Below are 17,755 nucleotides of genomic sequence, written 5' to 3'. Positions count from 1 at the left end.
CCCCCCGGCCGCATTTCCAAAGCTTTTACTGTGGCTGGCAGAGCCGTCGTCCCCACGCACCCACCCACGCGCTCACACGTGCCCGCTCGCCACCGACAATGGTCACAGTTAATATAGATTAGCAAGATTTATATGGAAGAATATTTAATCTGGTCAGGGAGGGGAGAGGGGGCATCTGTGGTTTTATCTCTTAAATATTTCTCTCTACTCCAGAAGGGTCCGTTTCTTGCCAGAAAAGGTCCGATATAAATTAGAACGAAGGGAGGAGGTTGCTGGCGGAGTGGCCGCGGGCATCCCTGGACCACGGCAGCCGCGAGCATCCCTGGACCGCAGTCCTGGCTCCACACGCTGCTGGGCAGACCAAGTCCCAGCACGGCGGCGTGCCCCGTGGATGGCTCAGTCCCACCCGAAGTCCTGCCCTGTCATCTGATAAAACTTCATGTTGAAGGGTCTGTAAAACTCCCGCAGGCGCTGGACCACCTGCACGTCGATTTTGGGGTGCGGCCGCCCCTTGGATTTCCCCAGGCAGCGGGGCTTGCTGCCGCCCTCCGGCTTCTTCAGGCAGGGAAAGCCCTTGGTCTCATTAAAATAGAAATGTTTGTCCGTCACCACCCTCTTGAGACCCAGAAAGTCCTGGACACGGCCCATCTCCCCGGCGGGGTCGCTGACGAGCCTCTCCCCACTGACGAAGAGGAATTTGGAGAGGGGGAAGTACTGCAGCCAGTTGTCCAGGTGCTTGGCGTAGATCCCGATCCTCACTGCGCTCCAGCTCGTGTCGATCAGTCCCGTGCTGACGTTTTTGAAGGCCAGGGCCTGGAAGCTGGGGATGGTAGGGTTTTTGGAGAGTGTCTGCGTGTAGTCCGAGATGGCACGGGTGACGGGGTTGCGCACCACCACGATCAGCTTCGTGTCCCGAGACATGTTGTAGATGCGCCGGGGAGCCTCCTTGGTGACAAAGTAGCTGGGGGTCTTCTCCATCGTGATCTGCCCCTCCAGCGTCCGTGGCATCAGGCTCCTGGGGAGAGAAAGGGACACGGTCAGGGCTCAAGGCGTGGCCGCTCCGACCTGACGCCGTGATGGGGACAAGGGGAGCAAGCGCCAAAACCCAGCCAGAAATGCCCAAGGTCACCGCAACCACCTCTCTCCTTCACCTTCAGCCAGCCAGGGACGCCGCCTTGTCACACCCCACCAGTCACCTCCTCATCCTCAAAAGCCCTCCTCCAGGAGCCCCTCTGCCCCGGTCTCTCCTTTCTGCTCACCTCATCTCAGCCTCCCCTTCGTCCCCCGCCAGGGTCTGTCCCCGGGCAGGGACTCCCTGTCCCCCCGCCCCATCAGCAGCACCGTCCGGAGGGCACTTGCAGGTTGTCGGTCCCCCTCGGAGGTCCCCCATGACCCCCTTCCCAGCCCTGGAAATCCCTCCTGCCCACCTCCTCCTCCGCCCCAGTGAGTTTCAGTGGTGGCCACTGGCATCTCGACGTGCGCGGTTTTTTGGGGCTGGTTTTCACCCCAGCCTCCAGCCAGGTTACACGTCCTGGAGGTGCGGACTCGCCACGTAGGGTTGCAAAGAGGAAAAATCTCATCACGGGGCGTGCGCCCACGGGGGCGAAGCCCAAGCGGCGGCTGGGGATGGAGATGCCCACCAAGGCTCCCACCTCCTCTGCCTCCAGACAGCAAGCAGTTAAGGCCAGAAAAAGACTGTTTCCTTTTTAAAAAAAAAAAAAAAAAAAAGGCAGAAAACCTCTCAGGGCCCAGCCATTGTGCTGTGTAAAATTCACTGCCCTGATTGTTCCCTTGTGCAATTTAATGAGGCATTAATTGCCGGAGAAATTACCCAGGCATGTCACCCTATGAGGAGAGCCAGGGGCTGCAGAACGGGTCCCCCCTGCCACCAGCACCTGCCCCAGAGCCCCTCGCGTCCCCCTTCTTCTAGGGGGGTGGACGCGATCCCTCCGGCCATCCTGGTGAAGAGGGGACTTGGTTTCCCCAACAGCGGAGCCCCCGAGACCATGGGGCCAGTGCAGATGTGGCAGGGGACCGGCAGCTCTCACCCGCTGCGTCCCGGCCACGTCCCACCAGCTCGCTCCCACAGCACCCCACAGCACACATGGGAGCCCTTGCCGATGCACCCCACGTCGCTGCAGTGATGGTGCTTGTTCTTCATGGCGCTCATCTGGGACTGAAACGGCTTCATTTCCTCCATGCCGTCACCAGCTGTGGTCCCCGGCCCCTCCGTTGTGCATGGGGTGACGTGCACGCTCCCCCTCCCCAGCCACGTAACCCAGAGGAGTCTCTTGCTGAAAGCCCTGGCCTGGAAACTCGTTCTGCTCGGAGCACGGCAGCGTTCTGCTCAGCCCTGCTGCCTACCTGACCCGGGCGGCTCTCCTGGCACCAGCTCCGTCCCGAGCAGGGTGGCTGCTTTCCCGCAGGGATGGGACGCGAGGCTTCCAGAGGTTTGCTTAACGCTTTGGGAAATGACCAAACCAATTTAATAGCTCTTCTGAAATAAAAACTACGCCTCTGTGTGCACGCAGGAATAATTAAGCACGTCCTTTGCTCCCACCTAGGCCTTTCCTTAGCAGATGGCAGAGCGCTTAACCCAGCAGGCGAGCGCTGGTTTACAAGAGGAACCTGAGGCTCCAAGCGATGACACGGCTCGTGTAGGAGCTGCTGTGTAGATGCCCACATTCGTCCAGCCAACAAACATCCACCATCCTGACACAGAATCACTTGGACGGGTCAGCAAACACACGGGAATCCAACCCGAGCAGCTCCACACCCAGAGGCATCCCAGGACAAGCTCCAGGGATCAGGAAAAGTATCGATACCCAAATATTAACTATGACAAGGGATAAAATGAAGCAAAAAAATCAAGTTTAACCAAGACATTTCACTTAACTGAAAGGAGAGCATTGGGACTGGACAGACTCCTTCCGACAAGGACTTTCCCTTTTGCCTGAACTTGGAAAAAATCTGGTTTGAAAACTCGAGGTTCCCCCTGGGGTCTCCCCTGCACCCCGGGGGCTGCTCCACCCCGTGTCCCTTGGGGCTCGCTGGGAAGGCAAGGAGCTTCCCCGGCCTGTCCCCGTACACCTCTCCTCCCTCACCCAGCTGGGATGAGGATATTTTTTTTTAATGTTGCTTGTCTGAGGCCAAGCCGACCCACCCAAGGGCAGGGAGAGCTCCAAAACCCTGCTTGGGCGATCCCTGCGGGAACGCTGGCAGAGCAGGAGGATGAGGATGGAGGTTCCCGCCGGGCTGCGGCTGGGTCCCGCAGCGGGGCCGGCTCTTGACAGCGGCACTTTGGGGCGGGACGGGGTGTTTCAGGGATCCCCATCCCACTGCTCGGAGCGGCGGCACCGGAGGCTCGCACCCGGGAGAGGGGTCCCCGCGGCGGGAGGGGACAGGCCACGCAGCAGCCGGGGGCAGGCTGTGGGGAAGCCGGGGCTCTGCCCAGCAGCATCTGTTCCTTATGTAATGGGAAAAGGCTTGAGGTTTTGGGGTTTTTTTTCCCCTGGACGTAGGAAAGAACACTTTATTAAAAGCATTTGCGAGCGACGCCGGGCCCCGCACAACTCCCTCCCCTAAACAAGAGGCAAAAGCCACTTGTGGCTCTCCCCCTGCTTACTTTTTTTTTTTTTTTTTCGGACAGTGCCAGCATTTTCAGAGCCACTTTCATCCCTGGCATCACCGCCTGGCAGCTGGGCCCCTCCATTTGGCACCGGGCAGGCGAGATGCCCTTCGGAGGCACATGCATCCTGGGGCAGCCATGGGTGCTTTCCCCAACCTTTTCAGCACCTTTCCTCCCCACCCCAAATAACCACGCTCACCGGAGGGGCTGACGGCCGGGGTTCCCACTGGGAAGCACCCTCCCAAGCCAGGATCAGGCCCTTGCACCCCATCCCCTCCCTGCTGCGCTTGCCTGGAGCAAAGCAAAAACCGACCGCACGTATCCGAATGCTGCTGTTGGCAAAGTACATTTAACCCTAATTACGTTCCGAAACCTGCCGTGGGGTCTGCCAGGCTGCTTCACGCAGCTGCCCTGGCTGACTTGCTGAGGCATTCCTGCCGCTCTGCAGCGCTTCCCCGGATGCCACCGGGGTTTCTGCCCAGCAAAACGGCTCCTTCCTCGCGCTGCTCACGCACCCAAAACCTTCTCTCAGCAAACATGGGCTTAAGACCTAAAACAGTCACTCTCCTCAGTGGGCAATAAAACATTTATTATCAAACAGCGAATGCTTGAGATGACATGATCTGAGAGCCTGTAGAGAGCCCACGTTAAACCGAAATACCGCTTTTCTCAGTCTGTGCTCCACAAACCAGCACCGATTGTACCCAAGCTCAGGAATTCATGGTTGCGCTCAGCTTTTGTGAAACACGATGGTTTGGATTTGCTGCGGTTGCCGTCACAGCGTTCCCCAGAACATAAACCAGAGAGGGAACCCGTGAGCTACCCCTGCAACAGCGATGCTCTCCAAGAGCGCTGACGCAGCAGCCGCAAAGAACGGCGCAAGTCTGGATGCCCCAGCAAAGGTTTTGCCAAAATACTTTCACAAAAGCCATTTTCCGCCCCCGTCTCTTCCTTTTTGCAGAGGGACAGTAAGGGCCAGGCTGAGCCCCACGGTGCCGGGGCTGTCCCTAAGGGGTCTGTGGGGCAGGGGGACCCCCGGGGACCCCACTCACCACGGGCAGCCCAGGAGACCGGCGCCCAGCACTGCCAGCACCTTCCCCGCACTCATCCTGCTGACCAAGGGCTTCTCAGCACACAGGAGCAGTACCAGCTTTAATTAAAGCCAACCACGCCATCCTAGGCTTAATTAAAATTTAATTAAAATAGAATTTTTAACAAAAGCCCGTGTTGGGGCAGGGATTCCCAACTCTGCTTGCGCAGGTACCACCGAAGCAGCGGCGAGCGGCTCCCGTGCCAGTGAGCTGTGGTGGGGTGCACAGACCTTCCCCCTGCACCAGCACAGCCGCATACACGGTCCCCTCACCGGGGACAGCAACGGGGCAGCGATGTCCCACCCCAAACCCAAAAGTTTGGTCCATCAGAGCCGTAAGCTCTTCAAGCCAGCACTTAGGCGGACCCTCGGACGCGGACCCTCGGACAGGCTCCAACAGCCCTACAGCTTTGTTTCCCACAGGAACAAAAGGTGCACGACCCCACCGATGTGGTTTGAAACCCTCGATCCCACGCTGGGCTAATGCGGAGCCGCTGGGGTCAGGGCGGCGGTGGAGGAGCTGGATCCCAACATCAGCCCCGGACTGCATCGGCAACAGCAGCCTCCTCCGAGCAGTTAATTGTGCAACACCTCCTCTTCCTCAGCAGTTCAATCACTCCCAACTACTCGCAAGATAATTAGCTATTTCACATTTTCATTAACTCCCTAATACTTTCCCCTAAATTACCCCAGTTAATTATTGATAACCCCTGTCTCCCTCCAGATCTGGCTTAAACTGGCAAAGAGCAGACCAGGCTTCTGCTATGCTCCACTTTAGTGCAAGCACTGGAAACTTTAATTAAATTTACAGTTAAGTCTTATTGACCTTAAGAAAACACCTTGGGAATGCTAAGCATCGCCTACAGGTACATGACACTGCGATGGGGGAGCACCCCGGCAGCCTTGGAGGGAATTTGTATTTCAAGAGGAAACCATGTGCCCAGGAGGAGGGATAAAACCCTTTTACCTTTCTATTAAGCTGATAAATTTCAATTTTTAATAAGTAGTAAAACAACTGGCATTTGAGAGGCATCAGAGATGGAATTTCCTACGTGGAGATATTCAACACATGGAACAGTTAACATTTAAAGAAAATTGTGAAACCACGGAGAAGGATGGCAAATGCCACCGTCTACTTCAGAGCCTCCCGGGAGCCGTTTCACCCATCATTTCACCCAGTTTTCCTTTCCACCCCCTGCAGCGACCCATCCTCATCCTCCTCTCACCCTCCCAGCCGCGGTACGTGCGCTCGGAGGCTGCGTGACCACCGCTGCACCACCTCGCACGGGCAGCCAGCTCACGTCCCTAACATCCCCTCATTGCTCCCAGCCGAGGTGCGTTTCCAAGGGCTGCTGGACCTTTCCAGGACGTTCCCTCTACTATAGTCAATGGGAAACTGCAGATTATGGCTGTGCTCCCGGGGGCCCTCGTTTAGATTAATTACCTCCTCTGTTGAGGTAGCAAGGTGCAATAACTTACAGCCCTGATGAAAATGCAGAAAGCTGCATTAAATACAGATTAACAGCCATAGCAGGCAGGTAATCAAAGCAGACTTCAAAAACCTGGGCCGACAGAACTTTCTGGAGTTAATTGGTTCATGATTCTTTGGTGGTGGAGTCCCCATCCCTGGGGGTGTTCAAAAAACGGGCAGAGGTGGCACTTTGGGACATGGTTTAGTGGGCATGGTGGGGTTGGGTTGATGGTTGGACTGATGATCTTAGAGATCCTTTCCAATCTTAATGATTCCTAGTTTTTACTTTCATTATAAATGATCCAGCCAGCAAGGCAGGAAACATGAAATTGCTACTTTGCCCTTAATTGGTTTAGCGGTGGACTTGGTAGTGTAGGTTAATGGTTGGACTGGATGATCTTAAAGGTCTTTTCCAACCTAAACGATTCTAGGATTCTATTCTATGATGCCAGGATGATTTTGTTGCAGATGAAGGAGAACTCCTCCCGGTACCGAGCTGAGAGCGTAAAGCAATGGACGCGCCCATCAGAGGACAAACTTGCTGATAAATAAGTCTCCAGACCGAGAGCATCCCCCGCGCGGGGTCTGGGGGAGGAACGTGTGCGTGAGCTGGCTGGAGCCCACGCTGGCACCTTGCACCCCCGGCCGGGGCTGCACGGGGAGCAGCAGCCGTCTCCCTGAGGGGCTTCAGAGAATAGAGTAGAGTAGAGTAGAGTAGAGTAGAGTAGAGTAGAATAGAATAGAATAGAATAGAATAGAATAGAATAGAATAGAATAGAATAGTTTAGGTTGGAAAAGCCCTTTAAGATCATCCAGTCCAACCATTAACCTACACTACCAAGTCCACACTAAGCCAATCAAGGGTAGACCAGACTGAACCATGTCCCCAAGTGCCACCTCTGCCCGTTTTTTGAACACTTCCAGGGATGGTGACTCCACCACCTCTCTGGGCAGCCTGGTCCAATTCTTGACCACCCTTTCTGTAAAGAAATTTTTCCCAATTTCCAACCTAAACCTCCCCTGGCGCAGCTTGAGCCCATTTCCTCTCGTCCCATCGCTAGCTACTTGGGAGAAGAGCCCAGCACCCCCTCCCTGCCCCCTCCTGTCAGGTAGTTGTAGAGAGCGATCAGGTCTCCCCTCAGCCTCCTCTTCTCCAGGCTGAACACCCCCAGCTCCCTCAGCCGCTCCCCACCAGCCCTGTGCTCCAGACCCTTCCTCAGCTCCGTTGCCCTTCTCTGAACACGCTCCAGCCCCTCAATGTCTTTCTTGTATTGAGGGGCCCAAAACTAGACACACTATTCCAGGTGCGGCCTCACCAGAAACGCGGCAGCGCTCACAGCCCCAGCGCATCCCTGCGGCAGCACCCACGCCGGCCGCTCGCACGGCAGCTTCGCGCGCGGGACAGGCTCTGCCCACAGTTCATCCCACCCAAAAATGCCAGGCGGCATCTTTAGCGCGGACGCAGGTCCAACCGGCGCTAGGAGTGTGAAGGGAGGCCCCGAAACCCCGGATAAACTGCGGATGTGGGTGATGGGTGCCATCTGGATCAGGGCTCGCAGGTTCTGTGTTATCACCGAAAGTGGAAGAGAAAAGCGGGGGGAAAACCCTCTCCATTATTATTAAAAAAAACCAAGCACTGACAAAAAAAAAGCCCCCAACAAAAGCAAGTAAAAGGCGAGGGGATTTCTGCCGGAGGGGATATGGTTGAGAGCTTTCTGCAGGGCCAAAGTGACTCTTTCAAGGCGATGAGATGGGCGATGGGATGACGTGGGGGACAAAACCGGCCGGGACAGCCCAGCTTAGCGCCGGCGACAGCTCCGCTCGCCCACCCCGGCCCAGCCTTGTTTGGGCAGGGGGTACCCCGTGGCGCCCAGCCGCGGATCCAGGAGACCTCCTCCCTCAAAGGCAGGGTGACAGGCTGCCCGGGACCGGGCTCAATGGGGGACAGAACCTTTTTTGTGTAAATGTAAAACAGTTTGGAACCCGGAGAGGGGGACAAGGCTTGGGATAGATTTATCCTCTCCCAGCAGACACCCGGTACCACCCGGATCTGCATATGAATCGCCCCAACAGGCTTATCTCAGCCGGCGGGACAAGGCCGCCTTTGTGGCCGCGCAGCAGCTACGAAGTTGTTAAACTGGAACCAGTTCTGTAGACTTTAAGATACGGGCCTTTTCCTTCGAGGCAGCTGAAATAGCAGCACCTTTGCTGGCAAGCAAGGCGCGAGGAAAGCGGCGAGGGGGATAGGATGGCGGGAGGGACAGATCCGGCCCTGTGTCCCTGCTCCTGGCTCTGCCAAGGAGACCCCGGCTGCCGGGGGCATGCCGGCCCCCCCATTCCCCAAAGCGGGGTGGGGGGCATGCGTGGGGACCCGTGCTTACCCCCCACCCCCGTCCCCTCCATCACCTCCTCTTCCCGGAGGAAGCACCAGGGCATCTGTTGAACCTCCGTGCAAGGCACGGAAGGCTGAACTTGCCGGCAAGCCACCCGGGAGCAAATTAGGCCATGTTCCTTTTTATTCCTAATTACTGTGATCTTCCCCCTCTCCTTCCCTGCTGCCCCTTCGGAGGAGGCGGCGGGTCCTGCCAGCACCTCCCCGAGCAGGCAGAGCCCCCCAGGCGCTTTCCATCCCAGGCCTGCCTCCATTATTTTTCATTCTTTCACCGATTCAAAAACGTGCAAATGAGGCCATGGCTTCCCAATCAGGCCTGGCCAGGAGCTAATTGGCTTTAAGCAGGGAAACCTGAATATGCTAATGATGGCAGTAACAAGCCTGTGATGCGCCTGGAAGGGGAGCCAAGCCCTTCGGCTCAACGATCGGCTGACTCTGAGACACGTCAATTAACAACAAGGAAGATAATTTATTAATGCTCCTTTGCACCCCCCCCGCCCTTTGCTCCTAATTACAGTTTGATACATGAAACATCGCGGGGGTTTGCCGGGTCCTGCCGCAGCCCCGCTCCCAGCCGGAGCATCCCTGCGCAGCCCCAGGAGAGGAGTCCCGGGACAACAGCCCAGGACCATGACTGGAGGGTCTCCAGCCAACGCAAAGGACCCCAAAGCTCTCCCACCACCAGACCACGGGGGACGGGGTCCCTGGGCTGGGATTCAGCCAGGTCAGGCTGCAGAAGAGGCTCAGAGGAGAAGGGAGATGCCGAGGGCTGGCTGGTGCCGCCGGGCAGGGCTGCTCCCCAGGGGGTCCAAGCCCCTGCAGACTCTTCCCAAGGGGAAGAGAGCCCGGCTGCTTTGTCTTGTGAAGGGCACGGGCTGCAAAGCAGGAGGAGGCAGCAACGGGGGGCTCTGGGAAGGGCCAGGAGCCGGGGAGTTTTGCGTTTGGCTTTCGGACCTATTTGGCACCAAGATCCAGGGAATGTGGAGCAGGGAAAGGGGAGAAGCCCGTTAGCATTTCTAACGGAGTGGCTGCTTTCACAAGTCACCCGACACCCAGTTATTAACCCCAATAAGAACCGGGGCCATTTGGGAAACCACGGCTGCTTTGTCCATCTATCCAAACCTCTGTGTGCCCCAAGTCCCGAGCCCTGGCAGGAAGGCGAGAAAAAGGCTGTGCCCCCCCCCCCCCAACACCGCGGGGCTGCTGCAGCCCCCTGCGCCCGCTCCTGCGCAGACCCAGACCCGCTCCCCTCCGCCGCCCGGCATTTGCATTGTGATCGTGATTGTGTTTATGGCTGGGGGTTGCAATTATGGGCAGCTCAAGGCCCTGAAGGTTTTTCTCTTTGCATGGTTATTCCAGCGGGGTCGTTAAGGCCAAAGGGCTCCCGATGAATGCTCATAATGGCATATGATTATGAAGAGCAGAAATCAGAGTTAATAAGGGCACAGCTCCTTCCCCGCTCAGGAGCGACAGTGCTGGAGGAAGAGGCTGCTTGGCCTCTGTCAGCATCCATGGGATTTGGAGACGGTTCCTCCTCGCCCTTCTCCGCTGCAGAGCTATGCTACATGGGGTTGCCCCAAAAACGCAGAGCAGCTCAACTTCTCCCTGACATCTGCAAGGGACCCAGCACAGCTGGCAGCACTCAGGTCCCCCCGTGCTCTTAGAATAGAATAGAATCAGAATCATCGAATCGTTTAGGTTGGAAAAGACCTTTAAGATCATCCAGTCCAACCATTAACCTAACACTGCCAAGTCCACACTAAACCAGTTAAGGGGAGAGTAGCAATTTCACGTTTCCTGGCTTGGTGGCTGGATTATTTTTTAATGAAAGTAAAGTTGGGAATGACTAAGGTTGGAAAAGATCTCTAAGATCATCAGTCCAACCATCAACCCAACACCACCATGCCCACTAAACCATGTCCCCAAGTGCCACCTCTGCCCGTTTCTTGAACCCCTCCAGGGATGGGGACTCCCCCACCTCTCTGGGCAGCCTGGTCCAATGCTTGACCACCCTTTCCGTAAAGAAATGTTCCCTAATTTCCAGCCTAAACCTCCCCTGACGCAGCTTGAGCCCATTTCCTCTCATCCTATCACTAACTACTTGGGAGCAGAGCCCAACACCCCCCTCCCTGCCCCCTCCTGTCAGGCAGCTGTAGAGAGCGATCAGGTCTCCCCTCAGCCTCCTCTTCTCCAGGCTGAACACCCCCAGCTCCCTCAGCCGCTCCCCACCAGCCCTGTGCTCCAGACCCTTCCCCAGCTCCGCTGCCCTTCTCTGGACACGCTCCAGCACCCCAATGTCCTTCTTGTGCTGAGGGGCCCAAAACTGGACACAGTATTCCAGGTGCGGCCTCACCAGTGCCGAGTATGGGGGGGCGATCACCTCCCTGCTCCCACTGGCCACACTGTTCCTGACACAAGCCAGGATGCTGTTGGCCTTCTTGGCCACCTGGGCACACTGCTGGCTCATGGTCAGCAGGCCGTCAACCGGCTGTCAACCAACACCCCCGGGTCCTTTTCTGCCAGGCAGCTTTCCAGCTGCTCTTCCCCAAGCCTGGAATGTTGCACGGGGTTGTTGTGACCCAAATGCAGGACCCGGCACTCGACCTTGTTGAACCTCATACAACCTCTTCTCTTGCTGAAGGCAGTGCCCCTTGGCCAAGGCACAAAGCCACAGCCACCCTAGGACTCCTGCTCACCGCTGGAGTCATCGCCCACGGCTGCAGCAGTGAACATCGGGCAGCCCACAGCCCGCGGGGACATTTGCCACCTCCAGAGCTCACCCAGAGACAGAATAACAGCAGGACGATGCCACCGGCAGCCCTCAACTGCAGAAGGGGGACCCGGAGCAAAATCAACCTTGTGTTCCCGGGAGCAACATTTCGCTTGCAACAAGCAAAGAGGTATTTTGAACAACGCAGCTGAACCCGCTGCTTGGGTTAAAGCAGCTGAGAAACAGGTTAGCTACGTGAATCCCCCAAAACCCTACAGAAAGCGTGGGCTGACACGTGCCCAGCCTTGGTGGGATGCTGGACTGGGGCCGGCGGAAGGCGAGGGCAGGGCTGCAGCGGGCACGCACAGCCCTCTCCATCCCTCCGGAATGAAGCGCGTCCGCACGGCAGCAATTAGAAATCCTCTCCTTGCTGCTCCTTCCCCGGCGTCCTTTTGATTCCCGAGTCCCGGCGGCCCCGGGGGCGCGGGGACAGCCTGTGGCAGGTGTCTTGCCTGTGACCCGGGTCAATCGAGGGCTCTGATCTCCAAATGACCCTTCCCAGCAGTGAATACGTACCCGCGCTCAAACAGCTTGCAGATGAAGGAGCAACAGACTGGAGATGATTTATTCAGGAATTAAAGGTTCAGTACCCCTTTTAAAGGCTGCGCCTCGGCACTGTCAGCCTTCATTGCACACAATTAAAGGGGTTAGCTGCCCCGGCCCGCCACCGCCCTCCTCCCTTCCAGGGGAATGAAATCAAACAAAACCAACCCCCCTGCACTCGCCCCAAGCCCCGGTCCGGTCCCTCCAGCCTGTGGTTGGGGGCACTGCAGAAGGACTTGCAAACTCGGCACACGAGTGGCCCTAAGCTCCAGCCCAGGAAGCTGCTCCGGCTCCGTTCTCTGCCAGGGACCAGCTCGGCTCTGCCCGGGAAGGGGGGATGCAAATGCTCGGGTTTTGTCCCCGCTCGCAGGAGAGGATGCTCAGGGTCGGGGGGTCTCTGCTCGGTTCGTGGTGGAGGTAGCCCCAGTGCCATCCTTGCAAAGCCTGTTCCTGCAGCTGGGGCTTGGTGAGATGCTCCCGGAACCCTGGGCTGGGGAGGGAGGCAGGGGCTGCCTGGGGGCAAGGCAGAGAATCATAGAATCATCGAATCGTTTAGGTTGGAAAAGACCTTTAAGATCATCCAGTCCAACCATTAACCCAACACTGCCAAGTCCACCATTTAAGGGGAGAGGAATAATGTCATGTTTCCTGGCTTGGTGGCTGGATTATTTATAACGAAAGTAAAAACTGGGAATCGCTAAGGTTGGAAAGGATCTCTGAGATCATCAGTCCAACCATCAACCCAACCCCACCATGCCCACTAAACCATGTCCCCAAGTGCCACCTCTGCCCGTTTTTTGAACCCCTCCAGGGATGGGGACTCCCCCACCTCTCTGGGCAGCCTGTTCCAATGCTTGACCACCCTTTCCGTGAAGAAATTTTTCCTAATATCCAATCTAAACCTCCCTTGGCGCAGCTTGAGGCCATCTCCTCTCGTCCTATCGCTTGTTCCTTGGGAGAAGAGCCCAACACCCCCTCCCTGCCCCCTCCTGTCAGGTAGGTGTAGAGAGTATGGCAACCTGCCTGGGACCAAAGCTCCTCTCCTCTTTTCGCCTCGGCAGCAAGCGCAGCCCCTGCAGCAAGGCCTGACCTCCCTCCAGCAGCTCAGCACCTTCAGGCTCCGCGCAGGGACGGCGCTGGTCGCATGTAAGCCCACACCAGCGTAATTCAAACACAGCCTCGAATTTCCCTCTCACACCTGAGAGGGGAGATAAAGATAAAAACTGGCACCACTGGGATTATTTTTTTTCCCTTCTAACTTGTGAGAACTGATGTGGTGGTTTGGCTGCGGGGGGGAGAGCATCGCTCGCAGGCACAAGCAGCAGGAATTCAATGAAAAGCTTCCTTCCTCTTAGAAAAGAAAAGGAAGAAATCTGCTGGCAGCAGTGGCTGCTGATAATCTCTTTCCAAGGCAGTAAATTTTCCTGCAGCTTCCCTGGCAAGTAATCCGGCAGATTATTACACCTTTCAGCGGAATCAGCCTTTTAAATATGTTCTCCCCTCGCCATGCATCTTGTGTTTTATGACCTGACTTGCTGTCTGAGCGCAGTGAAACACAAATTACGTTCTTCTGCAGCCAGAGCAGAGGCACCGGTGACAAATTTTATACCTCGGGTAACTGGGATCCTTGGGCGCTCCAATAAATAAGGAAAATTTGCTCTGAAAGCTGCACAGGGCTGCCAGGCTGGGGGCTCTGCATCGCTGCAGAGGGGACCCCGTCCTCTGCTCTGGGAGAGCACCCCATTAACCCAGGCAATCGCGATGCCGTGCCGAGAAGGCACATGCCGCTTGGATGGGCACAGCACAATTAATGCGTACTTACACACTTCCAACGGCCAGCGATTTTTTTTACGGACCAGTTGTCCCCAGCCTGAGCACTCCAGGCAGGCAGTGCGCTGCTGGTAGGCTGTTCAGATGCAAAATTTATTGCTGTATAAAATTACAAAGAAAAAAAACCCCAAACCCAAACCCTGAGATCACTGTAGGTAAGTCTAAGGTCTTTTTTTTCAATTGCAAATAAAAAATACATAGTGGTTTTCACTAAATTATCCTCTTGCAGCAATGGGCTGATCAATCCTGGTTTCCCACCTAGATGGAGGAGAGCACAGGAAGGACATGTTCAAAAAACAGGCAGAGGTGGCACTTTGGGACATGGTTTAGTGGGCATGGTGGGGTTGGGTTGATGGTTGGACTGATGATCTTAGAGATCCTTTCCAACCTTAGTGATTCCTAGTTTTTACTTTCATTAAAAAAGAATCCAGCCAGCAAGCCAGGAAACATGAAATTATCCCTCTGCCCTTAATTGGTTTAGTGGTGGACTTGGTAATGTTAGGTTAATGGTTGGGGCTGGATGATCTTAAAGGTCTTTTCCAACCTAAACGATTTGATGATTCTATGACATAAAAAGCCCACAAAATCTCTTTTTTTTTCAGGTTTAAAGTTCCGTAGCCAGCAGAAATGGGAATTCCTCCACTTCCCGATGCCCAAGCGGGCAAAAGAACAACAACTCTACTCAAAAAGCCGTTCCTAAGAGACAAACGAGAAAACGCAAGGGCATCAAGACTGGTTTTCCCATGGCACGGCACTCCTAGGTCATGGCACGAGCGGTGCAAAACCCATCCCTCCGACCGCTGCCTCCCGCACCCTCGCGACTCCACCTCACCCCACGCAGCCACCCTACGGCCAGATCCTGCCGGGATGCTCCCTGGGTGGAAAAGCCGTGCACGCAGCGTGCACCGAGCACCGCAGCCGCTCTCGCACCTCTGCCCCGGGAGCTCCCCGGGCGCAGGGGTTTCCCCGTGCAGCCGCTGCAATGCACGAGCGAGTTTTCCCCCAGCATCTCTGTGCCCACGGGCAGACGGGGTTTTTCTCTCCCGTGGCTTAACCCCATGCATGGCACAGCAGCGCCCTGCTGCTTTTGGGAGGGGACACCGAAAAAAAAAAGTTATCCATGATTTTGCAGTTGCCTCGGGCTACTGCACGCCTGCACCCGCCACACCGCAGAGCTGCAATACGCAAATTTGAGGCAAAATCCTCCAGTATTTTGAATGCATCCATGCCCCCCACAGCCATGCGGTGCTACGTCCAGGGGGGACAGCGGCTGCAGGCAGCGCCAGCCCAAGCCACAAGCCTTCAGCTAATTAGCTCAGACTAATTAGCCAGGGTTCAGTGCCGGTGGCAGGACCTGCACTGCCCTCGGCGGCGGTAGGTCCCTGGGATCCCTCCTTGCCTCGATCAGGGGGTGCAGGGGAGGGGGGCAGCCCCGGCAGCCCGTGCAGCCCGTGCAGCCCGTGCAGCCCGTGCAGCCCGTGCAGCCCTGCCGAGGACACGTGGGCAGGAGCCCCACATCGAACACCCCGGTCCCAGCCCCGCCGCAGGTGCAGGAGCAGCGGGAGCCGGCGCGAGGGAGGAAGAAAGGAGGAATCCACACATGTCTGCCAGAGCGAGACCTTCCCGCTGGCCGGCGAATTGACAGCTGCTTTGATTTGATTAGCAGATGCTGACGAGGCATCGAGACAAGTCCCCAGAGCCATGAATAATTTCAGTGTATTTGTGTTTATTTGATCTCAGTATGGGGCTGGCCCCGCCGCCTCGCCCCGCCCTGGCCCGGACCCTCACGGAGCGATGGGGAAGGGGCTGCCGGGCTCTCCAGATGGCCGCTCCGAGGCCACCGCCGGCGGGGCTGGCTGTCCCTCTCCAGCTCGTGCTCCGGGGAGGAGAGAGCCCTTTGCCGTGCTCTTCTCCATCCTCTGTCCGCACCTCCTGCACAGCCATCCCACCGGGCTGGGGGGTGAGGAACGGACCCCCCAGCAGCTTTTAGGGAAGAGAAGAGATCCTCCCCCCCAGCCTCACGTCTTTTAACAAAACTGATTCAAACATTTTCAAGTCTTTTTTACCTTTCCTCCTCTTTTAAACAAACAAAAATGGGAACCGTGTGCTTTCTGGTTGCTGGAGCAGAGCTGGGATCACAAGCCATGTGCCAGGGCCACCAGGTCCTGCTGGCATCACCAAGGGTCGGATGCTCGTTAGAAAGCAATTAATGCATTTGAGAGTAACAAACTGGCCATAAACCCCCACGGTCCGACACATAAAACCACCAGACGTTGCCTCTGAACCAGCGTGCCCATGCACTGCACCGGGTATTGGGTCCCCCCGTGAATGAGGCGGGTCAGGTGGAAAGGAGAGCTGGCCCAGGCTCCAAACTGGACACCCGCTGGAAAATGCCACCGGCAGAAGGGATGAAGAAAAACACCCTCCCTGGGGTGCCCGCGGGATGCTGAGGTCCTCTGCCCCAGCACCACGGTGTGCGATGGCACACGGACCCGGCCAGGGCTGAAGAACGGAGGTCCGAGCCCGGGGCGAGAGCTGAGGCCCCTCTCGCCGCTCCTCCCGGGGGGGCTTTGGGAGAAGGTGACCCAGGACCACGCTCAGCAGGCGCAGCCCTCGCTGTGACGCTGCCAGGGGTATCCCTGCATCTCCCTCACCGAGGACCCCGGGTCCTACTCCAATAGGTAAATCAAGCGGGAAAAGCTGGGCATGTGGTCCCTGTTTTGAACCAGGCAAACTCAACACAAGGAATTTTAATGTAATTCTCCTGCCACAGCACCTTCCTCATCCAGTTTAAAATTGCACTGGTTGGATCTGACGGCTTAGAAATCGAAGACGCTCCAAGCAAGGTGAGTGCCCGAGCCCTGCAATCGGGGTAACACCTCTCCCATCACCGCGTGCCCATTTAGCATGTGACAAGGCCACCAGCTACACTTCATGGAGGCTTCTGCAAAAACACTTTCCCGGTCCGGCTCTCCCCTGCTGAACAAGCACCGAGTCCCGCTCAAAGCTCCAGCTTCAAACTAACCACCAGTCGTTCTGAAACGCATCCAAAACTGTCTCATTTCTACCTAAGAAAACATAAATCAGTCCTCGCTCATGAACTGGAGCCAGGTCTGAGGTCTGCAACGAAGCCATGGGGATCCATCAGCACAGTTTCCAGTGGCAGTTTTAAGCTCTTTTGGCCGGATACACAAAGGTATTTGGGAACCTAACGCCCGCCGACATCGCCGGTGACTGCACACCTCAGTCCCCCTGCGAGCGGGATCCCACCGTCCCAGCCCTCCGAAGGAGAACCGAGCTGGTGCCATGCTCCGCCCCAGCTCTCCCGACCTTCCATCCCAGCCTGCCGACGCCTTGGCTTGCTGGGAGCATCCCCCCACGCTGCCCCGACACGGGGGGACCCTGTGCCCCGTGGCATCAAAACCCTCCAGCGCCGGACGCCCATCGCCAGCAGCTGCCGCCGGCACCAGGTCCTGAGCAGGAGCGGGGACAGGAGCAGGGACAGGAGAGGGGACAGGGTGGTGACGGGAGCCAGCAGCACCAGTCCTGCTCTCGCTGCGCGGCGCTGGACCGGCCCAGCTCTGCTCTGAGCAAGCAGCAGCTTCAAGAAACAGCCCGAAGTGATGCACGAGCCGGAGGGTTTGGCCCAAGGGAGGAGAAGCACCATATTGGTGCAATTACCTGAGTTTAGACAAACCTCCGCGGGTGCCTGGGCCGGGTTCAATAGCTGGCAGATGAGCGGCATCATCTGCAGCGTCAGCTCTCGGCTGGCGCGCGGGGACCCTCGGAGGGGCTGCCGGGGGGCTCGGGGCGGGGAGCAGATGTCCCGGGAGCCGCTGCAGGCGTGGGGCAGGGGGGCTGCCCGCGGAGGGGAGGAGGACGGGCAGGCAGCGATGCCGCAGCTGCGCGCAGGCAGGAGGGGCAAGAAACGTGCTGAGGCAGCAGCGCTGCGATCGCGGACCCGCCCTGGTCCCCAGCCGCGGCCGGGCTGCGGGCAGGATCCGGTCCTTCCCATCGCCCCGGCGCTGCCG

The 17,755-nt window shown here is 57.3% G+C and overlaps 1 protein-coding gene across 1 annotated transcript in view; it reads right to left on the bottom strand.

Moving 5' to 3' along the window:
* Positions 1 to 396: 396 nt before the first annotated feature.
* The window catches only part of HS3ST6 (heparan sulfate-glucosamine 3-sulfotransferase 6), a 44,162-nt gene continuing 26,803 nt past the window's right edge, over positions 397 to 17,755 (bottom strand). The window contains exon 2 of the mRNA XM_075718700.1: positions 397 to 1,015. Coding sequence (XP_075574815.1) covers positions 397 to 1,015 — 619 coding nt within the window. The remainder of the gene's footprint in view (positions 1,016 to 17,755) is intronic.

Source organism: Pelecanus crispus, chromosome 11, assembly GCF_030463565.1.
Source record: "Pelecanus crispus isolate bPelCri1 chromosome 11, bPelCri1.pri, whole genome shotgun sequence".
Lineage (NCBI taxonomy): Eukaryota > Metazoa > Chordata > Aves > Pelecaniformes > Pelecanidae > Pelecanus > Pelecanus crispus.
This window is presented reverse-complemented; position numbering and strand designations above follow the sequence as displayed.